At 48.3% G+C, this 25,717-nt stretch overlaps 1 protein-coding gene across 2 annotated transcripts in view; it reads right to left on the bottom strand.

Moving 5' to 3' along the window:
- Positions 1-25,717, bottom strand: part of PAPPA (pappalysin 1) — a 420,169-nt gene that overhangs the window by 7,432 nt on the left and 387,020 nt on the right. For both annotated transcript variants that reach the window (XM_080402293.1, XM_080402292.1), the window contains 4 exons: positions 24,188-24,335; positions 21,413-21,522; positions 14,664-14,735; positions 10,702-10,800 (listed from right to left, as the gene is read on the bottom strand). In XM_080402293.1, coding sequence (XP_080258419.1) covers positions 10,702-10,800; positions 14,664-14,735; positions 21,413-21,522; positions 24,188-24,335 — 429 coding nt within the window. The remainder of the gene's footprint in view (positions 1-10,701; positions 10,801-14,663; positions 14,736-21,412; positions 21,523-24,187; positions 24,336-25,717) is intronic.

Raw genomic sequence — 25,717 nt, 5'->3', positions numbered from 1 at the left:
CATAAAGAAAAGGGGGGGGGGGGGGGGGGGGGGGGGCGGGGCAGTGGGACACTGTCTCTCTTGCCCTGAAGTGAATTCCCAAGAATTTCTCCCATCTGCACAGACAGAGCAAATGACTTCATTCCCCTCTACACAACTTCCAAGACAGTGCCGCAACCTGTTCAAATGTTCCCTGCGAGGGCTGCGCGCGTGTGCTCCAGCTGCTCCCCTTGGCTTTGCTGCCACGTTTGATCTCTCTTTCATGAACACGTTTCTCCAGGCTATGAAGCCTGGCTCTGCCTGTTCCCTAGGCATCATCAACAGCACATCTAGGAATGTGGACCAAGCACTGTGCGTGAACACATAGCTGTCATTTCCACCTAGACCTTCCATACGTGTCCCTGCATGTCCATCTCTAACGTGCCTTTCTCCTGACGCACATAAGGATGGGATTGAGGGGTGTGGATCTTCATTTCACAACTGGGGAGCCTAAGGCAGGGACATGCTGACAGAGACATTAAATAGCCAACGCTCATCACCAAATCAGGATTTAGAGAGCCTCCTCCCCTTGCTTTTGCCTTCTTTCCCAGAAGACCTGGCCCTCCAGGTAGAATAAGGTGATGACTCTTCATCAAGCCATGCCCTGGGGGATTTACGAGCTAAATAACCAACCAGTGAATAATCTGGATCTACAGTTGTCCAAATGCGGAGGTTGCAAAGAGAAGAGAAAGTCCAACAAGTTAGAAACAAATTAAATCAAATAATTGGAAACTAAAGTTTATAAACTGCAGAAAACAATAGGAGCTTAATGGTCACTTGATCCAACAGAAGCCAGCCAGAGCAGGACAGTCTCATATCACAGTGTTATGAATATTCTTAGATAGGAAATAGAGAAGTCTGAAAACAATGAGGTTTGGGGAGGAGGCTGAGGAGGGATTGTTTAATGACTAAATTAAAATACTGGAAAGGCAAAAAGAAAAGAGACATGAAAATAAATTGTCTTTTTCTGTTCAGTGTAGCAGTAAACATTTTGATTTAGGTTATCTGCCACAGTTCAGGTTTGACCTTTCTCTCCAAGACATCCAAATGAAAAAGACTACTTCACAGCAAAAGTTATGTCTTGAAATAAAAACTTATTTCACTTAGAAAACGCTCAAACAAAACATTTAAGTATGTCTGGAGTTTTTCCCTATTTTTATTTTTTTATCCTGAACCATTCAGTTCAATCTGGATTTGGCAATGATTTTGACTTTAAAAATCCTCCCTGTCGTACAACGAAGCTACTAGTTGGAGGCGAGACCTGGGAACCTGATTCTTTCATTTGTCTTGATCAGACTCTTTCTTCTCTCTGGCCTGGATTCGCTGCGTTTGTCTGTGAGAGTCTAACAAAGGCGACGCAGTGGCCCCTGCATTCAAGGGAGAGGCAGGCTCACGGGGAAGGTGGGTGCACGTTTTGCGCTGAACACAGGACAACCACACAGCCAACTCTGGCGTTTCTGAAAACAGCCGTGACATCGTGCTACACTTGGCCTCTGCTGTTGTCCATGCGTAAGTGGGACAGCGAAACGTGTCGCAGGCATGAAGATCCCAGCGATGCTGCCATTTCACTGGCAGGAACACCAGAGCCAGGAGTGGAAGCCCTGCACAACTGTGTCTCCAAACTACCAGTTCACGTTCCCTTAACCTACTCCGGGGGCTGTGCTGAAACAGTGGCCTTAGAAACCCAAACTGGCACGAGTCTGAGGCTGCCTCGCAGTGATCTACCTTCTTCAGTCCCACTCCTCCCATTTCTGAGTCCCGCTTTTCCCCTCTGCTTTCTAACAGGTCACTGTAAGCGTGTGCTCAACACTGGAGCAACCTGATCCAAATGTGCACGTAAGAGACCAGAGAGCTCCTATATTGTGGCCAATTTCTGGTGAGATGGGGCCACTAGAAAAGAAACGTCTTGCTGCATGTTGTCCTCTAGAAACCCTCTGGTCTCCTAAGAGCGGTCATGGACAGAAGAACAGAAGCCTCCCTGGGACAGAGCCATGGCCCCGAGAGCAGTTTCATGGCTCAGCAGAACTTCATAGCAGTGGGTAGCCTGAGTGTAAGAGGGTTTCTTCCTGATCAGATTAGCCTTATTCACTTTATGTCCCTTACAGAGTTTTCTCATGCAATTCAATTTTTACAGTGCTATTGTCCAGATAGACGAATTGTTTTGTCTCATGGCAGTGAGCTCCAGAGATGCGTTTTCTATTATGTGAAAAGGCAGAGATTTCTATGGGTAATGAGCACATTCACAGTCACATTAGACCAGACAAAATTCTGCAAATGCTTAGCAGTAATACAGGGTTTCCACTTTAAACAACACCTACAACAACTGAATTCCCCAGGGACCTGACTTCCACAGGCATTTAGGGAATCTAGTCCCCAAACAGCATCTACTAGGATTGTCACAAGTACCCAACTCACAGAAACCATACGACTCCTTAGAAGAAGGAGTGCCTATTGCCTTGGGCGCATACAGTGGTAGCCTTCTGGAGTGCAGAGCCATGAATAAAGCTGCTGGATGTGCTAGAAGTAATAAATGCTGAACCTTTTTTGAACGATAGCCCATTTAAGTGTGGAGCCCAGATATACATACTCCAAGATTAACTGCTTTTTTTCTTTTTAAATAGGTCTGTGAAGCCCAACTAATTAACAGAATATATGACCTGTCCTGAAATTTCCAGATATACCCATTGTAAAGCCAGTACTAAAGAATTGGCTTTTCTTCCTTCCACTCACCAAGTTCTGTGTTTCACCTACATCTGTCTTCCCTTGTAGAAAGACTGGCTAATATCTAGGAGGGCAGGGAGAAAAAGCTAAAAATTAAGCTCAGAGCCTGGCTTGGTCATTTGATGTAGTGCAGGATATTGTCTTCCCAGACTAACTAAAGTAGGTTGAAAAAGGCACAACTGAAGAACACGGCTCCGCACACCTACACACACGTCACACACACACACACATCTCCTGGAGACAATTCAGAACAGAGCCATGGCATGGACTGATAGCACCGAGGGGAATGTGGGTCACACCTGAACCACGCTGGACCACAGACCTGTCTATCTTCAAGAGAAAACAGACACAACCTAACCAATGTTCGTCACCCCAGGAACATGCACTGCATGCCATACACTGCTCTGAACCTAAAGGAGCATTTGCAGCAGGTGTAGGGTTCTGTGCTAGGCAGGAGGCTAGCACAGGCATCGGGCGCATAATGCACAGGAGATATGGGACACTTCCACCTCAACCAACTCACCACCCATGCTGCACAGCGTTATGAACCCATACTTCCATTCTCCACAAAGGTATGGGAGCCCTAAGCATCCTCTCCCATGCCAGGCGATGAGATCTTGGATAAAATCCAAACTCCCACTTGGAAACAGGGCTGCGTTTGTCCTTGACACCATGTTCCTGACTATGGGAACAAAGACAACAGTACAACAGAGCAATGCAGAACTAGAAGCCAGGTCAAGAAATGAGTGAGAGGCCACAAATCCTCATTATGCAGCACCTATCTGAAGAGGCTGGTGACATCCCAAGACAGATCCCTGCTAAGAAAGGCCAGCCTGTAGGGAACTGGTGGGAATGTTGACAGGAGAAATCCCAGACAGGTACAGGGAGGGATGGGAAAGAGTTCTGCAAAGGGTGGGAGCTCACCCCTCACATGGGCTGTGTCAGGTTGACTGGGCTGTACCTCCCACTCAGCACACTTGGGGCTGTCTCACATCAGCACCAGGACAGGCAGAATCAGGCCCAGGGAAGGGCCTGGGTTGGAGGCAGTAGGGGAAGCAGGGGAGGAGGGCTGCAAAGTGTTGGGAAACAGCCTGTTGTTAGATTTCAGCCCTGAAGTGTTTGCGAAATCTCCCAGATGGGCCTAACTGGAAATAGGAAGGCCCCACTGCAAACAGAGCTTCTGCGGGCGAGCGCGGCGTGTCGAGATAAGCGTGGCAGGCTGTGCTGAGTGTCGCAGCCCCGCGCCTCCTGAGACCCTCGCAGCTCAGATGCCGGGGAGTATTTTGTTCCCTGACAAGGCCCTTGTGGGACAAAAATGCATCTTGTAAGGGTCTTCTCAGTGGTTTTCGTCATTTAGGTCACCGGGGCTGTTTTGAGATAACAGAACAAAATTAACAAGCTCCCTTTTAACTCTGGGCGCTGGTATGCAGGTTCACACCTAGGGCACCGCTCCAGAGGGCCTGGGAAAGGCAAAGATGAAGCTCATAGGAAACCTCCTCTCCATGCAGCACATAGAGTTTGAAAGGCTTGAATTTTTGTTAACTGCCCTGCCATAAACCTGGCTTTCCCCCGCCAAAGCCAGCAACTGTGGTGTAACAAGACGTAGCTCAGCTGAACCCAACAGACGCTCCTCTCTCTCTCCATCGGGTATAAATCAGGAGCAGCCTCACCAGATCTGGTGGAAGCAGGATGGCCCAAAGCCAGCAGGGATCCCCGGGAAAGCCCTGCCTGCACGGATCCCTGCAACCCCGCCTGCCCGCTGAGCGGAGACAGGGAGCCCGTGTGCCAAACCACACGGAGCTCAGTTGCTCAGCAATCAGCTGTGCTTCCTACCCTCGTGCTACTGATTGTGCAAACATGAATGTAATTAGTCTAAATAATCACCAAAGATTTAATAGGAGCCAGACCACCCAGAGGCCAAATAGCTGGCGGTGGAGCAGGGAAGGTTTGTTCGCTGGTTTTTATAACACTTGCTAATGAAGTGAGGTCGGATAGCAAAGCAAACACCCTCTGCTAGCACGTCCCCTGGGAACGCTGTATGTTGTGGGAAGCCCCATGTCCCTTGAAGCCAAGAACGTTCTCTCAGGACAGACAACATGTGCTGCTACCATCACTGCTTCTAATTTATCACTGCCTGAAAAGCCTCCCTAAACAATTATGAAACCAAGCTCTGAGCCCCAAAATAAGTTCCCATCCCAACCAACCATGACTGAAAAGGCTCCTCACACAGCAAACAGCTAGCCACCGGTGCTGGGACCAACAGCTCATGGGTGAGCAAGTTCACCCTCACGCCTGGACGAACCAGCACACTTGGAGCACGCAGCGGCACTCAGCCGCTTCCAGGGGCATGAAGCAACACCCCGCATTGTATCCTTCCTTCCTCCGTGTCACCCACCATTCATCCTATCTCACCAGCTAATTATAGAGCTGACAAACACACCCAGCTGGGGACACTCAAGTCGTTGGGAGCAGCAGCATGGCAGGAACACCAATGCGTCCGGATAAGCCGAGTTTCCTCAGCCGAGGTGGTCACTTAGGTTGCTAATTGCACGCACTGCCTCAAACCCATGTTCTGCCATCGGAGCAAGGTCTGAGATGCCCCAAGACAGGTTTGCGTCACAGTTAGAGAGCAGGGAGAAGGCACTTATTTCTCCAAAATGCTAAGAAGTAGTTATTTCTGTTGTCTTAGGGGTAGGAGTGCAGCAGACCCTCCTTTCTGGGGAGACAGGGACAGTCTCTGGAAATCCCTGCTGGAGCCAGCAGCAGTCCCTCAGTTCAAAGCTCCTTTCTTTAGGCCTTGAATTCTCGGCCATAAAGTCTCTGAAGAGTTTTTGATAACTTGCCTATCTCTTAGATAAGCAAAGCTTTGGATGAATCCCACACGGTCCTCTATCTACCGCAAGTCCTCATTTGTTTTCCGCTGAGGCACTTGCTGGTTTTCCTCTCCAAGGTGTCGGACAGAAATGTCAAGAGGCTGAAGGGGCAGGACGATTCTTCTTTTTCTTTTCTAAGTGCTACGGGGCAAAGTGGTTAAGGGAAAACCTGAGTGATAACTGAGTGAGACAGGTTTTTCTCATGGGAGCTGTAGGTTTACCCTTTATGCAACAAAAGGGAAAAGCAGAGAGGAGAGACAGATGAAAGTTTGCCCTTTCAAATGGTTTAAGTTAGAGGAATTTTAAAACGGCACATTCTGTGTAGTGAAATCTGCAGGGACCAGACTGAAGGATCTTCTACTAAGCAAATCTGCGATCTGAGACTTGAACAAAGTACATAAGCAGAGCCTAAAGAGAGACATTTCTGATTTCTGCAAGGCCTTTCTAGACAGCCTTGTCCAGGGAAAACTTGGAAAAGGGAAGGGGAAGAGAAAAGAAGTGAAGGAGAACAGCGACTGGAGAGATTTCCTGAAACGACTCGGGATACAGCTATCGCCTCCCACCCCGCCATGCCGCACACCCCAGGGGTTCCTCGCAGGCAGCCGCCAGCCCCGAGGCAGCCACCCAGGTTATTTATTTTTCTCACTTTAGCAAGTGTCACGTATTTAATGTTTTTTTTTTTTTTTTAAAAAAAAAGTATCTTCTTTTATCTACGGCAGGATACAAAGCAAGAAGCAGCTTCCTACAGCAGCCAGGCAGAAGGGAGCTGGCAACCTGTGCTGGGTCAGGAGGGCAGGAAGATTAAAAGGAGATGGGATTTTGCTTTGTCCTTCACGGAAGACTTTATCCCCTCCAGACACACAACAGAAGCTTTCCCTCCCTTGGAGGTTGGCTGGCAATGGCCTTCCTGTCTCTCAAAGCTGCTCCCGGGTCACACACAGGGCTCCCCGTCCTCTGCCCCGCGTGCAAACCCCGCCGCCCCCTGCTCCCCACCTGCCTGGGGCCGCACCGCCAGGCGCCACAGGATGTGCGCCCCGCTTCCCTGGGGGACACTGCGCCCTGTGCCAGCCCTGGCTGCTTGCCCGCTGCCGGGGGACGCTGATCAATTAGCGCACAACAAATAATTAAGCTGATGAATGTCTCTTTTTCTCGCTTGCTGACTGCAGTTGCCTCAAATTTATGCCCAGAATATGACTGAATGTATTCGTTGTCATTTGTAGCATTCAAAAGAGGCCTTTAATGATTTCTTTTAAGCTCTCTAGCCTGACTGTGAACAGTGCAGGGCAAATACTCATTATTTCCTATCTAAGCAGCAGCGCTGATTAGTCAGTGGTTGGTCAGATAAGTCACCCTGCTCTGTTCCCCTCTCGCTGCAGAAATGCACAAGGTCATTTGCTGCTAATACTCAAATGCAAAGGGAAAACACAGCCTAAGTGACCGCTGCATGGAAATCTCTTGTGCATTTGCAGGGCAACAAAACAGAAGCGTGCAAAATCTCACATTAAGTAAGAGGGCTCAGAATTAAAGTGAACATGGGTTGAATAATTTTGCTTTCACGCAGCCCGGTTCGCAGCATTGCATGCAGCTGAAAGTGCATTTGGGAGGGTAGTGGGATTGCAGTGAAACTTGTCTTGACAGTTCGTGGCCATTAAAGACCTGAAGCCAGCTCTTAACTTGACTGTTAACTCCTGAATCTTCACATGATGCAATGTTAATCTTAAGCCCTTTCCTAAAATAATGTGAGGAGTTGCTATGTTCTGTTAAATGTGAACCATGTGTCACCTCAGCAGTGGCTGCAATGGTGAAAAGATGATAAATCTAAAGCTTGTAAAATGTCCTGTGACATTTTGGGAGAAAAACAGGTGTTGCATAAATGTTAGACATTTATGGGCAAACTTGCAGGGGCTTTAAAAGACTGACACATCTGCCACATAGTATGTAACCCTGAAAGAAAAGGAGCAAAGCAGTCTCTTTCATGTGTCTCGCTCTTTCTCCAACCGTATGAAAATACATCCTCATCTGGTATTGGAATTAACAGAGCTGGACTTGCCCCTCCCTGTGTCTCCTCCAGGTTTTTGGCTTTTACACCCAATGTGTATTTTAAAAATGTGCCTTTTTAAGTAGGTGGCAAACTGTGCTGGAAGGATTTGGTATGCGGAGTATTTTTATTCAGCTCCCTTTTCTCTCACCTTTCATTGTTTTTCCCTTTGGAATATCTCCTGTAACGCTCCACTCATAAACCTCTTCAAAGGGAGGGCTGTATTTGAACAGCCTTGCCTGAAATCTGGTCTCAGTCAAAGGCCTCAGATGGGAAAATAACTCGCAGAGCCGAGACCTGTGGCCCCACGGCTGCTGCCGTAGGTGTCGGCGGCCGCTTTGCAGGCAGAGAGGTGCTGCCTGCCGCCTCCTTGGCTTTGACCCTGCAGCCCTGCCGGCTGGGTTATTATTCCCCCCTTTACCCTATAAATGTAATAAACTGGGACTTAGCCTCTTGCTTTTGGCATGGAAGGTCCAGGAGAAGGTGGTTTTCTCACTCCTCCCGAGTGCCTTGTTCAGCTCCTGGGATGTTGTTGGTGTTTTGGGAGAGAGGAGAACTTTTTTGGAAGCTGAGCGTGTGCCAAGGAAGCAATGGGCAACACAGGTCAGTCCTCAGACTACGTGATCTCTAGGATGGGTGTTTCTAAAGTACAAAGCAGGGCAAACCTAATTCCCCCGGTCACAAAGATACAGCTCCCAGAGAAGTCGGTAGAAGCAGACTTATTTCCAAAAAGCTATAAAATCTCCCTCTCCACGGGGGAAGTGCATCAGACTCATGACCAGCTGCCTGGCTCTGAACCACTTGCCCTTTGCACCAGGCAGTTTTAGCACAGAAACCAGTAACCAACTGGGCTACAAAGTGCTTTCCCCCTCTTGGGTGGTCACTTCATTTCTGGGTGGCAGCGAAGCGGCAGATACTTTGAGCGTGACTCGCCTGGCTGGTAAGTGCTCACAACTCTGTGCAGATCCCACTCTGTCTCAACTCCCTGCCCAGCAATAAATTCTGCTCCCAAACTTTAATCTTCTCCCTCTCCCCCTCCATTTGGCACTCACATCCCTTGTCCTTCCCATCCCCAACCCAGCAATGCTTTTTGCCCTTAGCTCCTGTCTTGATGGGGCTGGTTTGGGTCAGTCCCCTCCCAGTCACCTCACTTCCACTCCTCTGGCACCTCTTGGGATTTTTCATCCTCTGCTCTCAAGCCTGGAGGCAGCAAGATGAATTTCCCAGGCAGGCTGTTGTAAAGACCAATGCCATGCTGAGCTACTGGGCACTTCCAGTTCTGCCCTCCCAGCTGGTGGGCCTGTGAGGTCAGTGAGCAAGCTGTGCTTGCCCCTGGGCTGCTCCTCCCAAGGAGGTGGAAAATCAGCCAGAGACGGCAATCTCTTCTTGAAGATGACACTGAAGACAAGCTGCTGCCTCTCACCCCGCTTGTCTCTGCAGTGGCTGTTTCAGCAGAGAGCCCCGGAGGGGCTCCCCATGCCCTACTCCACCTTTGGGGAGCAGAAGCTCACCTGCCCATGCTTCCCTCCCAGCACATTGGCTTGCAGAGCCACTGGCAAAGAAACACAGCAATATGGGGGGAAATTTGCCCCAAAAAAGCACATTTAGGAAAACTACCTTTCCCCCCATGGAGAAATAAACTCTTTCCGCTTGCCAAGATCTGTCCACTTCCCTTCGCCAGTGTTCCCAGATGGGCCAGAGACAACCTACGGTGCTGTACTGGTAAGAGATCTTTGGCTGAACCAAGGAAAAGAGCCTCCAGCCAAAGCTATCTTAGAAAGGACTGGACTGGTGCCTCAGCTGCGGTAGAAAGGACCTTCTTCCTCAGATGGGTGATATGGATGATGTCATATGCTAAGCCCAAGCTCCCTCAAATGTTGTTATTTATTGAGATACATCAAATACTTAACATAGCTGGATTTTCATTCAGATCTACACTCAAATCTTGAAGACAACGTAAAAATCTCACATGGCAGAGGCTAAAATTTCCTTTCATTTCTTTGGGAAACAAGTTCAAAATCTATCCAGGTTAGAAACACATGAAATATAGTGCTTCAAACCATTGCTCCAGTCACTGTCCCTAACCGTGGCCAGAAATGGGTGTTAAAGCAGCATAAAACAGGGAGATGTGTGGAGGGATCCTTCCCCAGGCTCAAGCAGTCAATGGTTTAGATATTCCTGAGGCACAAATTGCATCCAGATCACAGTGTTTAATAGCCACTGATAGAGCTAACCTTCACCGATATGTTTATTCTCTTTTGGACTTCAAATATATTTTTGTTCTTAAAAACACTTTGTGGCAATGCATCCTATCATTCAAATAGACACTGTGTGAATAAGCACCTTCTTTCATTTGTTTGGATCCTGCTTCCACATAATTACCATTTCATCCCCTTATTGCTGTGTGATAAGAAACAGTGGGGTTTATTTTCCCAAGCATCCTCCTGTTAAATAATGTTTTTATAAATCTCTGCCACTAACCATGCCTATGGTCTCTGTCCCACTGCCACATGCATGCAGGTACACACAGATCAAAGTACACACCTACAATGATGCTTTCATTTTTCTCTCTGTTCTTTTCCTAATGACTCCTAACCTTTAGTTTCCCTTTTGAGCATTGAGGGTGGATATCAGGATGGGCAAATATACCCTTCTCGGTGTTTCTGGGTGAAGGTCTCCTGAGCAGTAGATGCAGCTTTGCTAATGAACGTGACCCAGGGTTTTGGAGGGAGCCAGCCTTTGCCTATAGAGAAGCCAGAGTTTGTTTACAATAAGAATGAATAAATGTCTCTGACCAGTTTATTTAAGAACCTGCCTTGCACAGGTGTAAGATGGGTTATGATGAGAAATGCACATGTATACCTAGAGAGAACTTCAAAATGAACCCACAAGAACTCGGTGCCTATGGTGAGCTGATGCCTGGACTGAAGGTCTTTCTGAGATCTTGGACCTTTCCTATTCCAGCCAAAAAAAAAAAAAAAAAAAAAAAAAGAGGTGCAAAGAAGCACTCAGCAAGGAATTCCCAGTGAAAAGAGAAAGGGGCATCCCTACCTTTTTGGTCTTGACTGTTGAGGCACAGCAGTCCCCACCATCATAGTTGCAGAAGGCTCGGTTGTTGATGGAGTCACAGTAGTTGTCCCCCATAAAAGGCTGAAAAAGAAAAAAGCAGAAAGAAGACTGAGAGCGTGGACATGGACACAACCTGTAACTATATGTCGGAAGGAAAACATGAAGGCTTGAAGCAGCCATATAGTTTGTAACATTACTAGCTGCCCTGAAAAGCAAGACATAATTATTCCCCTCTCCCTTCAAAGCGGGTATAAAAAAAAAAAAAAAAAAAAAAGGACACTAGATGGAAGGGAAATGAGCCCTTGTTGGCTTTTCACATCCCACATAAGATGATGCTTCAGGAATATTAATTTATCTAGTCCCAGAGACAGCATCAAGGCATCTAAAATTGTGGCACCTTTTGATAATTTTAAGCTAACCTTCCAAAACTATGTGGGATAAGAAGAAGGTTATGTATAGCAGCAAAACTGGCTTGCTTTTAATAGCTGTACTTTCCACCACGGCTCTCCAAACTATGCAACATGTGTCAGCAATGAGGGCACAAAACATACCACAAAGAGAAATGGAAGTGGTCTGAGCTCAGCACAGGGACCACATGCTCTTGTTCTCCGACCACCAGTGACTGCACGTGACCTTGGCTATGGCACATAATCTTCCTCCACTCCACAGCTCAGAGCTGGCATAATGGCAATTATTCAGAGGGATGTTGTGGAAAGCTATTAAGTGAAATTCATAAATCACCTTGAAAAAGAAAATGTGGTCACTAGTCTATGTGCTGCACAGGACCTGAATAATAATCACGAAACTGAAGAAAAGACTTGATGTCTGTTTTTTCATTGCATATTGGAACCCTCTTGGTCAGCAAATAGAGAATTCTTTCTTGGAAGTGAAAACTGTGCTTGATGCTAAAAGAGATCCGTGCCCAGTATGAGAATCCCAGGCAGCAATGAAAGCTCAGAAAAATGGATGCTCAGCAGAGAGCAGAATCATATCTCTGTAACACTTCTTACACACATGGGCTCATGGAGCCATTCCCATTTTATCTGCTCTTTGGAAAATTCATTTGTTCTGCACTGAGAAAAACACACTGGGGACTTTCTTACAAGAAAGCATCATTGAAGTGAGGGTGGGGAGGTTTGTGGATGTTTCCTGGGAGGATTTTGCAGCAATTGCAGTACCAGAGTCTCCCTGATGATAGATACCTGAAGAATCAGCCGTAAGAGCTTGCTGTGCTCTCCCCAGGCAGACCCTTGGCCATGCTCATCAGTATTGAAATGGACCCTACGGAGTGGTGCAAATACACGCTTTTACTGCTGGTGTTTCGCAAATTTACCTATTTCTATCAGGGTGCAGGAAAGGCAGGCAGTGATGGTGATATCACGCCACAGTAGGACTACTAGGAGGTGACTGACTCATCGTGTTCACTCGTTTAGCTACATGCAAATACCACAAATGCTGACAAGGAAATCAGAGTTACAGGGTGAGGCGCCTATCCCTGTAAACTGGCTTAGCTCCACTGACTTCCACAGAGAATGACTTATTCATATAGGCGAAGACTTTGACTTGCAAACTCCCTTCCAATTTAATTAATGAATATGCTAAGAGTTAAGAAGAAATGATTTATATAGTAGAAGAAGAGGTATTTTTATGCCAACCTGGCCATATTCAAAAATGTGAACTTTGCCCAGCCTCCCAGGACATCTTGTAGCCTTCTCCACGTTTCCCTTGTATTGCCTGGCTGTGTCTGCTGTGTCGGGAAAGGCTTGACTTAAATTTTCATGCCTATGCCTGTAACCTACACCTATGAACACTGGAAAATCAGTAGAAGAAACCTGTAGGAGAGTTTGCCTTTCATTCGCACTGGCAGAGTAGGCAAGTCAGTCCTTTGGAGGAGAAGAACGGGACAATGAGCATCTGTTCTGCTTTGGTACCAAAATCCTCATCTGGGAGACCTTAGAGGCCTGGCTGTGGAGGGTGAGGTCTCTATAGGCCTTCATGCATATCTTAGTGCTCCTGTGTTTTTGGAGGACTATGCAGGTAGTCCAGAGGGACTATTTTCCCACTGAAACACCTACGGTAGCTGCGGCGGAGTACGGGGCTGACTCGGAGACCTCTATTCCTGCCACTAGGGAGCGACAAAAAATCACATTGCAGCACCACGCTGGTACCACCGCGCTCACCCGGGGTGAAATAACGCCCTGCTTACAGCCCTCTTTTGGGAACCCTCCCTCATTCTAGGGATAGTAATACATGAGGGGTTGTGTCAGCTTAATGGCCCAGTAATATTGACCTACTTGCTTATTAACCCCCGTTTCCCTAGTCGTGTGAAAAGGCTTGGTGAAGATGGCATTTCTTCTGAAACCTTAATGCCAGAGAACAAGCTCTGGCCCATTCGTGGATCCTGGAAGAATCATGCTCTAAAAATGATGCTACAGGCCATTATCAATTGTCTGGGCAAAGCCTTCCAAGATGATAGATTGCGATGCGGTGACACTGCTGGATGAATGATGAAAAGAAGAAAGTTCCTATTGATGCAGAGGGGTCTGGCAATTAACAATGATGGAAGGGAAGAAAATGCTGAGAAAAAGCATGTCAGTAATAATGGCTTCTGGTAAATTATTACATCATTGCAAAGTTTGCCTCAGTAACAACTATCCTTAAACAGCAGGAGAATAGATACCCAATGGTGCATCAGCACCTGAATGGCATTTCTTAATGGTTGCTGGACGTTATTTTAGCTCTTTGGAGAATAGGGGCGCCTAGCCAGCCTGCATGACTGCAATGCGTGAGATGGCTTATGGCATTCAAAGCACTGACAGCAGAATGCTTTTCATTTAGGAAACAACTAGACAGAAACTATTACATTGTTGAAGAGTTATTACCCTCTTGGGCCCAACATTTGTATGCGAAGGAAACCTGTCTTTTACTTGAAGACAAATCATGTCGCACAGCAATGTGGTCTAGAGTTCCGTGTCAGATTTGGGATTTCTGTGCCATGTTCTGCCTCTTCAGGCAAATAGCTTCAATGCGCTTGTAAGACTGGGTTGCTGAGAGCACAACCAGTGCAGGAGATGTGGGGTCGAGACACAGCTCTTCCACTGCCCGTCCATGTAACCAAAGCAGCCATCTATCTCTCTGCCTGTGAGCTACCCTATTTTTAAAATGGCCATGAAGCTTCTCAGCCTTACAGAGGTACCACAAGGGTTGACTCCTTGACATGAGTAAGATACTCAAGGCATGGAAGGAAACTGCATGAGCACCATGACCCAGAGATCTCCTGCCCCGTTTAACCACTGGAAGCATCTTCAGACTTTTCAGACTTTTCAAACACTGTTGCCAGCAGAAACCACATCCTTCAAAGTAGTTGCTGTTTTCAAATAATATACAAGACTGTAAAAAATATCACAGCTGAAATATCACTGCACTTTTCTGATTTTTTTTCTAGTTCAGATGGAAGTGCACAGTGGAGGGATGTGTGATTTGCTCACTGTCCAGCTGTGCTGTTCACCCGGTGGTATCATTCCTGCCTCTGGCCTTCTTAGAGTTTACCTGCACACTCCAATGCCCAAAACCTACCTGGCCTTGGAAAGAATTAACCCTCTAATAAGACGTCAAAATCAAGGAAAAACAACTGAAGGTATTTGCAGCTGCCCAGAAATTCCCAGATCCTCAGAAACGCTGATGGGCCACCAATGTTGTTGAGCTACTTGATCTTTCACTCCTGTGAGTATCACTCAACCATCAGCTCTAGGAAAACCACCAACTTCACCACTGAGTGTAAGAACTGATGCAAGTGATCACAGCCTGGTAGACAGGATCGTGAGGGCAAAAGTCTGTTTGCCCCACTTGGAAAACAGCATTTACAGCCCACATGACTGCAGTGACTGTTACCATAACATTCAGGAGAGCAAGCACGGACCACCGGAGCTAATGCGAGCGCTCACCTCACAGCCTTTGACACAATGAATCAGGGAAGGGTGAGGGTACCACTTGAGTCCCGCCGTGCAGACAACGCTCTGGAGGAAAGAAAAAAAAAAAAAAAACACCAACCAAAAACCAACAGGTTAAGACAAAGAAATCAGTGTACAGAAAGTCAGCATGCTGGCTCCTATGGCTCTCCTGTACTTAACCAATGAAGTTCAGTTCCTAACACCTCTTGTGTTCTCAGGACCTGGCTGTCCTCCAGGTATTTACAAGAAGTGTTGGACTTGACACTTGCAATAACAGAACATTTGAGATTAAAATAATATTTAAGGTTCTCCTAAAATGTCATGTCCAATATTTCACTCATGGTGGGGGAACGTGGCAGGGAAAGGCAAAGGCACAGATCCACTCTCTTGCTTTTGGGTAGGGGGGAGACATTTCAGGAATCCATTTAGGGATTTCTTCGGTGCTGCAAAGCATTGCTCTCTTTCACTACTCGTACCTGTACTTCTAGAAGATGCAAACAGCTAAAGGTGGACTTTCAGATACATTTTTGGCACCATCTTAAATAAAAGCACCTCCCACTACATACCTTCGGTATAACCCAGCATCATCTGCTGCATTTTATGAGCTTTACAATAATATCTGTACCAACTCTGTTTATAGATTTTCTAGATTTTGCCTTAGTTTTGGGCAAAAATGATGACCAGCCTACTCAACGATGACACACGCAGGACAGCCACTGTTTGCCTGTACATGTGGAAGCTTAGATTTTAGGAGTGGATGAAAAGTTTGGCCGGTCAGTGGAGATGGTGGTTCAATACCATGGAGGTCTAGGAGCTCGGACTCCCATCCTTCACCAGGACATCAGGCACAATATTCATTTTGGGTTATCGCCCATGGATGGAACACTACAATGTCCAGCTGGGCGAAATGAACACATAGGCACTCACCCAAAGACAGGGGTCAGGGTTGGATGGAGGCCTGGGGAAGGAAGGGATTAACATTTGGGAAGACCTGACGCACAAGCCATCCCTTCCCCTGTTTATTTGAGGGCTAATTTAATCCATCTGCAGGGGAACCTCAGCCTGTTTTTACAGTTTCTGTCATTTGAGGCTTACCTGGCGTGTGCTAGAAAAAGGACTTTTATACTATCTGACTTGGGCTGTTTATCTTTCCGATGCTCTCGGATTTTCCACTATTAGTCAAGCCCGGCTTGCCCCACCTGCCTCGCAACAGGGCCCGTCTGTGTGAGCAGGGGAGCGGCCGGGCGAGGGGGGAGGACGTTGTTTATCCCCGGGAGGGAGGCTGCAAGGTGCCGGGGCCCTGCAGTGTCAGACATTCCCCCAGTGTGCTCTTGACAGGCAGCTGGAGATTTCCAGGCTGTTGCCTGCCACAAATGGTGAGATAATTCCCCCCACCCCCTTCTGTTTATTGCACTTCAGAGGAAGAAGAAAGGAAACTTTTCTAGGTTTCAAAATAAACAAGGCCAGTCAACAGACTGGGAGGGGGAGAGTAAAGGAAGCAGTTCAAGAGCATTTGAACCCAAGAATTAAAGCAAAGCAGAAAACCCCAGGCATTTGCCTCCTGTATCCAAGGCCAGCCAGACAATGAGTAGAAGTGCACTTACAAAGAGCGTCTCACATTCCCCTGGTAAGAAGCACCAATACTTACAAAACCTCTCGATAAGAGTGAATGTGTGTGAGCATGGCATGTGGAGCTTACAAAAGGAGCCAAAGAGCCCCATAACAGGCTCCTAAGAAAGGAGGTTTCCAAGCGAGAGCAATCCCTTGCAGAAGATGTGCCGACTACTTTCCTGACCTCCCAGTATTAAAACTCCAGCACCCTCCCTTAGAGGAATGGATGGAAGGTGAAGGCTCTGCTCAGACAACACTCTGGTTGGAGCTCTCACTTAGGGTCATCCTCAATCCCCAGGGCTGGACATCCTCCAGGGAAAGGGAGTGCAGCCCTGAGTCGCTTTCCATAGTGTAGGAAAGCCCGCTGACCTTGTGCTTGATTAATCACTGGGTCAGTGGGACATTCCCATTGCTCTGGAGTGGTACCTGCCCACAGCTTAGTCCCAGTTACTTTGCCCTCTCCTTGGGTGATATTTTGCTAGTGGAGACCATTAGAGGTGCTCCAGCTGGATTCAATCTTGCTAACATTCATGGAGCTGGAAGCGGGGTGTGCTCAGGGAAGGGCCCTCAGCCATGGTCCTGGCTCCTCTTGCTGGTTTTTCAAGCCCCAGATTCCCACAACCCAGCCTGTTTGTACCCTCAGGCTGCTGCTGTGGTATATGTGGTGCAATGGGATGGGAGGGGGGATGTGGGTAGAGGGAGAGACTGAACTGGAAGGTTGAGAAATCGGAGATGATTTGGGTTGCTGGGCATCATCCCTGCAAACACGCACATAGGTGCCGTGGGGTGCTGCATGGGGCAACTGAGATAAACAAATGTGTAAAGAGCAAGCAAGGAAGGGTATAGGCAGCACTACTGCAGGCATGACCAGGGTCTGATGGCATCAGTGCCCACAGAAAGGAAGGTGGACTCACAAGGCCAACAAGGGATGTAGTAGGAGGTGGATGGAAGGACTACATGCAACACGTGCCAGGCGGTGCAGGGCAGATAAAGCCCATCCGGCTGCTGCCTCTGCAAGCCCCATCCCTGTCCCGTGCTGCCACGTGCTCCAAGCCGCTGTGGTGACATATGCTGCCCTCATGGTCCCAGCTCCCCTTGTGCATCGGCTTCTGCAGCACAGCTGCCCTCCCGTGTGGGCCACACTGTGCAGCTGGGTGTATTGACTTTGGTCCTGTCCCCATCCCAGAAACGCCATCCAGCCACATCTGCGGTTTGGTGGCTGTGACTCCATCTGCTGCGAACGGAGAGGAAGCTGGGATGCGCTCCCACAGTAGGTAACAAAGAGCCAAGAAAGCAAATCCAGCTGTCATTTTCTCCTTGTGAGGGAAGACCTAGTGCCTCCGGTCACAGCACTTCCCTCCCATGGTGGAACTAACACAATGATGTCAACCATTTGCAGGCTGCAGAGGGGATTAGGTTTCCCCAAGAGAGGCCAGTGGAGAGCTCTCCTCCACCTTAGACGGGTCAAGTGTCCCCCAGGGCTAAAGCCCAGGGACTGGCATCTACTGGTCTCAGCTAACTCACTCCTCAGGCACTAAAAGAACAAAACAATTAACCATGGGCTTAATGTGGTGGTGGTGAGGGGATTGGCCACTGCTGCCGAGAGAGGAAAGACACTGGGCTTGGTGGCTGTTTCCTCCTGTAGCTACAGACAGGGTGGGAACTCCTGCCTGCCAGGGTGCTGAGCTACTGCACCACAAGAAGTCATATCACCGCTCTGCGACTCAGTTTCCCTGTCTGCAAAATGAGCCCAACACTCCCAGAAAGGGGAGAGGGGAAGGAAAGAGAGAAGCTGCAAAGCTAAAATGAATCCAGGAGTATTTAAGGAGAATCCCCATTAATGACTTCTGGACATCCAAAATCCCAGGGCTTGCGGTGCATATGGCAAAACACATCGCCAGCAGTCGGGCAGTGTCCCAGGCATGCGGGGGGGGCATAGCCACACTCAGCCCCGCTGGTAGGCAGAGTCGGGCACACCAACCCTTTGAAGGCTACCCCAGGCATGCACACACTTGCACAGTGTTTGGACTGTTCCTGCTCAGCACAAAGGCAAGAACCCAAAATTCAGACAACCTAAGAAATTAGGTGTCTGTCCTGTTTCTCTGCAGTCAATGGGAAAGAGCTGTCAAGCTGTCTTTCTGGGATATTTCACTTTTTTTCTCTCCACTGCCTGCATAGTCGAACTTGGCAGCTCTATCTATAGGTGTCTTCAACAGCTCGCTGCCCGTTGCGCACGCACAGTAAATGGGAAATCAGAGAAGCAGCAATGGTTGCTCCGAACACGGCCCACTGCAGAACAGCAGATGCACAGAAGATTTCAGTTTGGTTTCCCTTCCCCCCGCCCCCGCTGAAAATACCAATTTGGAAGACACTGCCAACTTACACTGATTTCGGCAAACTGTTTCAGACCCAACAAAACAACTCAGCCTAAACCAATTCTGAAAAACACAGTAATATTTACACATTGCTTGAAATTAAATATCTGTTGTTGTTGTTGTTCCTTTGAGAGGACATTTAATTTCTAGTTCTTCATTTGCATTAAACAAAAAGTTTAAAAAAATCCTTGGAAATGAAATGTTACGTTATGATCAAACCAGCATGTTTTTTTCTCCAATTTTTTTGGTTCACCAAAAATCACAACAACAAAAGAGTTGCTTTGATTAGGGGAAAACATTTTTTTTTTTAATTTGACAGAACTTTGAGTGAACCGAAAAATCAAGTGATTTGTACAGCTCTACTCTAAACAACCCCCAGAGGAGGGATGGTTCCTTCTTGCCACTTTGCTTCCATAACAGCTATTGCTTGAACAGCTACACATATATATATTTTTTTTTTTTCCTTGTCAGCTCTCCCTGTGTTTTATCTGTGCCTGTCCTCTCAAAGGTAGGCTCCACAGGTCAGTCCCGCCTATATTTGCTCGTACTACACTCATTTGTACATTACTTGTGCCTGAAATTAAGTAACTGTTTCCTTTGCATCATTCAAGTCCTTCTGAGATCCACAAAGACTTGCTGCGTAAATGCAACCAGCTGCTCCTGTTCCTTGTATGGCACAACAGCAAGCTGCCACTGACCATAAACAGAGACAGGTATTATTAATGATACAGAGCACATTGCCATGGGGACCTTCCCTTTAGGCATCCCAGCCCCATCTCTCCAGGGTCTGCCCAGTCCCACCAGCAGCAGCATTTCCCCCAGTGGCACCCCACGAGGCACCACTCCCCGTGGGTGACATCCTTTTATCTGGAGAGTTGAATAAGATGGATGTTTTGTAACTACCAAAAAAATCTCCTCCAGCGTGTTTCAGCATCACACCACTCATCTCCTAAAGGCTCCCCTCCATCGCCCAACACAAGTTTTCAAGCCCAAATCTCACCCTCCAATTAGAAAGTGTTTGTGGGGTTGAACTTGTATCTGCTTACAGCCTAAAACTCTTGCAAGATCCTCACCATCAGGGCAAAAAAGGTCCGATTTACCACAGTACTTTTGGAAACATGATTTCTCCTCCACCCCTCGCTCCCCTCATCCCTTTACTACTATATGTTTTCCCTGCTGCCTAATGAGCCCTCCAGAGACCTGCAGGTATAAAACTCGTTACAGCTCCCTCTGTGTACCCGCATCAATAAACGAAGGAGCACAGCAGAGAACGGGAGGGAAGCTGTCACTTTATTTCACCATGAATTACAAAACCACTTTAAAGTCTAGCACTCGGGAAAGGGCCAGTGAGAAATTGCCCCTAATACAGAGATAGGGGTTTTCTTTATGTTCCATGCCAGAAACTTGGCAAAGCCTAGGCTTAGCAGTAATATAATCTCGGTGTCTGGAGTACATGGGAAGCTGGGAAGGACACTGCAAGCTTGTTGTAATCTCTGGATTTAGGTTCCCCACCCCTTTCCAGGATTTATTCTATTGCTCTGTGTGAAGTAGGGAAGTACAAAGTGGTGGAGATTTTTGGAGTGGCTCTCTATCCACAGCCAAGGCTAGATTTCAAAAATCCCAAACCTTGGGTACATATTTAGGCATGTAGAGAAGCAAATAGACTGTCAAAGCTGCTCAGGACATGCTGGGGCTGTGGTGGCTGCTTGTTCTCCTCCTAAATGGAGTTCAAGTGTGTAAAACAGACTGCTGCAAAGCCAGGGCCAAGTATGTAAAAGCCGACAGTGTTTGCTCAAGCACCACCAGCAACCTGCACCCTGGTGACACGTGATGTGCCAGCGTCTTCCGACATGCACTTAAGCATGTCCAGATAAACATCTGCACCTGCAGAAATACTGCGTAGGCACAAGCACCTGGTTACACGCATTTCTAGGCAAGAGGGCACATTTGTGTAGATGACGCGAGGGTTTTCAGAATGGGGTAGATGAGCGTGTCCCGCTGATATCCAAGTGTAGGCATGAAACCAAGCAGCTCTTTGCTGCAAGTGGCCTGCATGTGCAGGGCTGAGCATGTGTGCCGGGCGCTGTGCATGGGTGTGCATGTGCCCATCGGGGCAGACAGATGCCGGCAGGTGCTGGAGGACACACAGGACAGAGCACCAGGAGCAGTTAATGCTGCCTGCGTGTTTGCAGCAGCAGGAGGAAGAAGTGGTGACCTCTGGAAGGGGCTGTGCTGAGCAGGCATCTCTCGCATGCGGGCGAAGGGGCGGGGGGAGGACTCAGCCAGCTCTGCTGGTTTGGGAAATGAAATACCCTCTGTATCAGCTGCTTTTGTCATCCCAAAGCAGTGCCGAAAAATCCAGCCCTGCCACCAAAGAATGCAAAGTACTGAACAGGAGGAAGAAAATAAAACCTGGCCAGTGCCCTTTCTCTCACTGTCCATCACACCTTCCTGTGTAATGAATCCTGTTTCCAGATCACACCCACTGTAGGTGCTGGGTGGATCTGAGCGCACTGATTTGGGACCTTTACCTTGAACTGACTTTCACTGGGAAATCACAGAGAGAAAGCAACTTGGAGAGGAAGCCACCGCATTACCAGAACAATATGCAAAGACACAACAAACATCAGGCATTCTTTTTGAAAAGGCAGAATTCTCCGTGTATTCCCCTCCCTGCATGAACCACAGGCAGCGCTGTTCACTCACCGCACTTGAACATGCAGCAGGATATAGTGAGGGAAACTGGCAGGCACTGACCTTCACTCTTTGAGGGTTCATCCAGTGCTGGATGTCTTGCACAGTCTCGTTCACACGCAGGAGGATGGGCTCGTGACTGTGATCCAGACATGAGGTGGTACACTCCGTGCCTGCACAAAACATGGGAGAGGATAAAGCTAAAGGATAAAGTAAGCAGCTTCTGACCCTTTCAGCATCCTTCCAGCTGAAGGACAGGATTAGGGCTCATTTTTCCTAAATTGCAATTAGCAGTCAACCATAACTATCACATATCTTCTAGACACACATGAAATGCTGAGTACAACCCTGCATCTCAGCAGGAGATCGTGGGGGTGGCAGATATTCCAGGGTCCTTTTGTATGAGCTGCATATCTAGGTATTTCTCTGGCTATTAACTCCAAGAAGGGGGTCAGATTTTGTGCTTTCAGATCATCAAGAAAACGTGAAGGTTTTCCTATTTTAACTGCTCTTTCAAGCAATGGGACTGATTAAGCAGAGGCTGTCAAACTCATCTCACCTATGACATGACAAAAACCTACTGTTTGATCTGTCACATTTACAGACCTTCAATAATAATCTTTCAGAGGGTGACCAAGCCTAATGATATTGCAGACAAGCTATCACCTAAGTCCCACAGTCAATAAGAAGTATGCAGAAAGGTAATGATGGCTTTGTTCACACATAAACCTGCTTTTTCTCTGATTAACTGTCATGCCCAGTGGGAATCCTGTCCTTTCTTTATTAAAACATGCTGTGATACTCTGCAGCAATATCCCAGAGCCCTGTGGTGACACAACTGTAAGCCCTAGTGCGTTGGACCATTACCATTTCCCCCCTGGAAAATCAGTCTTGAATGGCACAGCTGCTGCAAACATGTCATTAGGATTTCTGCACTCCAATCAGCGCTGGGGGAGGAATTAATCTCTGCACTGGTTTGGAGAGCTGAACCTTTGGCTCAACACACACCTCAGCCTGGAAGGGCAGATTAGGTGTCTGAGGAATTACCGAAGGTGTGTGGGATTCATAGTGACCACAACTGGATGCTATTATTTTCCCCACCTGCTTCTGCCTTCTCATGTACTCCCACATGGAGGAGGCAGCAGGAGCAGAGCAGACCTGGGACGTTGAGCCAGCAGGATGGGGAGAACTTGGGGTTTGTTTTGCTTTCCCAGCACACATGGCAGTGGCTCCAGGGACCCACTGGATTAGGCCCACTGACACCAGCCCCATTGCAACTGGGTGGCAGGGGAGGAGCACCTTCTTGGAAGGACATCGATCAGTCTTCCAAAAACACAAAGAAGAGAAGAAAACCCCAACAATCTGATCCCAAAAGGCGGTGCTGGGTGAGCCTAACAAAGTGTGTGGTATGTCTCCATCTGCTGAGGATAAAAGCCAACGGCCGCTGTGCCCTCACCGAGCTATTCCTCTCTCTCCAGTGACAACCACGCTCCCAAGCAGGATCCAGCCCATTAATTGTTCACCTCCTTGATGGCTGTGTGGTCCCATCCCAGGATCAAACCCACTCGATCTTGCATCTGGGATTGGTACCTGCTGACAGCTGCCCCAGCAGGGCTGGGAAAGCACTAAGGGTTGGCAGGCGCCCCCTGTGTGGGCAGCTGCAGACCCTCCTGCTTCCAGTTCTGAGATGCTCCCCTCCAAACCAGGAATCGGTATTTCTTTCCTTGCAAAAACCTGGCCGGCCCCAGGAGGTAACCTCATCTCAAGGGTAAAATGCCTCTCCACATTGAGTCGCCACAGTCTGCTCGCCACTCGCTCTCCCGCGCTCTGCCACGCTATTTACACTTACGGAAAGGAGTGGGTCAGAATTGTTTTGATATATGATCTGTAATTGGCATCATTACAGAGTAGTGATCTCATCCAGGTTGTGTTCACCTCCCCAGGGAGGGAACACAAGGAGGCTTGTGGTCCCTTGCATGGCTGCGATATAATGAGGGAGCCGTGCAACGAGGAAATGTCTCCAAGTTCAAAGGGACAGGGGGAGGGAGGAGGGGGCTGGCAGGGGCTGGAGCTGCAGGAAGGGGCCTCATGGGTCTGTGAGGGTTGCAGCCAGTGCAGCTCCCGTTGCAGCCCTTAGAGCAGGGAGACCTCAAAAACAGGGGCTGAAAATACAACACAGTGTGTAGAATTCAGTGTGCAGTCTGTCCCTCCCTCTGCCTGGGTGATACAAAGCGGGGCTGAGCACAGGAAGTCATCACCCCTGGCGGAATGACCAGGGGGAAAACCATACCCTTACAACAGCTCCTAAACAACCTTCATACCAAAGGGGAAACTCAGCTGATCTCATATTCTTTCTAGAGAGACCTGAATCATCCTGGCGCTGTGCTTCCCTGCCGGCTTCCTGACTTTCAGCCTCTGGGCTGTGCGTGTGTGCGTGTGGTTGAAGGAGGGGGACCTTACAAAGGTGTAAGAGCAAACGCAGGTACAATCTCTCCCTGTGTTTTGAGGACTGGATGTGTCTCTGGTGTAGTCTGGTGTGCTGGCTGCCCATTAAAACCAGCTGGCCAAGAAGGGACATGATGAAACTGGAAGCGCTGCAAGGAGCAGGCAATCAGAGCATGTTATATGATGCCTGGCCTCTCAAAGGTTCATGTTTCTTAAAAGCAGTTCCCCGAAAAGCCTCCCGCAGCAGCCTCCCACTCAGGCAAAGAGGTCCACAGGAGAAGGTGACTTCAAGGACTGCAGGCTCCTTCCTTCCTCCCTCTCGTTCCCACCCTCATCCCCACCTCCCGTCTTGCTGCTCCCCTCTGAGCTGCACCCAGACTGGTGCTCACAGACCTATGCCGTAGCCGCCGGCACACTGCAGCTTCAGGTGGCTGTTGAGCTGTGTGGGCAGTGTGCACTGGCCCTGCATTTCTCTGCAGAGATGAAAGGAGCCGCTCCAGGTGCCATCCTTCCGGCAGTGAATCACGTTGCTTCCACGGCCCTGGGAACGAGAGAAGGAGATAAGGAGAATGGTCACAAAACCAGCAGCAAGGCCAAGGTGAGAAGTGAGAAGTGGGCAGAGCTGAGCTGGGAGCAAAGTTCTGCTGGAGCTGGAAGAGCCCCAGGTTGGGACTGCCAGCCCTGGGGGCAAGGAGGAGTTTTCTTCCAAAGAATAATAATAAAAAAACCCTGCATTGCATACAAACACACATACATGCCCCTTCTGTGCAATGCAATGTCTTTACAAGGCCCTTGCAGGTCTCTGCCTTAATATAGACCCACTGCAGGTGCGATAAAGGTGCATTCTCCCCATTTGCCTTCTTTGCTGTTGTTGAGACATTACCTTGAATGCAGACAACCTTTCCCCTCTGCCCATTTTCTAACTAGTTGCACCATCTTTGTCTCAAAACAGAAAGAATCCCCAATGGCCATCTGAAGGAGGAAGGAAAGCGGGACACAAGCAGGGATGCTTAGCAGGGCAGAACGTGCTCTTTAGAGCTTGGCTGCCTTGAGTGACAGCAAGCGAAGGGGCTGAGACAGCCATGCAGAGGCAGGTGGAAAGGAGAAAAAAAATCCTCTGGTGTGGGAATGGGCAAGGAATAGAATATGACATTTCTCTCATAGAAAACATTCTCTGTATGATACTGAAGAATGAATACCGAAGTCCAAGGGGAAATATCATGCTCTTTAGAAACAACAAAGGAGTGCACAGGCAATCTTTTGTCAGATCTATCCTTGTGGCATTGGGGATTTCTGCGCAAGCTGTTCTGCAGGATCTGTGAGCCTAACTGCCATGGGGTAATGTGGGACATTCAACAGGAGGACGTCTGGTGTGGCTGGGCTCCAAACCTCCCGCGGGGTCCTTGCTGGGTGGGAGAACCATGAAGGATCTCTGCTTCTCCCCGCCCGTTTGACGTGCCAAGCATGTTTCCTGCAATCAGCCCACCCTGCTCTTGGAGATTGTGGTGGATATCTTCGGGGGCCCTTTAGTGTGCTGTCCATGCTGGAATCCCAGCAGGGCTGCTGAACCTTTCTTAGGAGCTCTTCCCCACAACCCACATGGATCTGCGCAGGCCCCTGGTACCGGCATGGAAGACTGAGCAGCCTTTGGTGTCAGTCTTGTCCTTAACGTCCTAATGCCTTTTCTGCTCAGCGTTGCTGATGAACACAACGTTTAGTGAGATGCAAAGTGGTCTTATTGGCAGACTACTGCATGGGACCTGCTTCCCCTTCTCTAGACATCTGGCCATTGCCAGAAGTAATAAGAAAATCATATGAAAAGATAATGGACCAGATGGACTCAGGGTGTGATCCAGCTTGGTGACTCTCACCTAAGGGCCAGTTTGGCAGAGACTGATTAATTTAGATCTGACTGTTCATATG

This window comes from Falco punctatus (assembly GCF_963210335.1).
Source record: "Falco punctatus genome assembly, chromosome: 9".
NCBI lineage: Eukaryota > Metazoa > Chordata > Aves > Falconiformes > Falconidae > Falco > Falco punctatus.
This window is presented reverse-complemented; position numbering and strand designations above follow the sequence as displayed.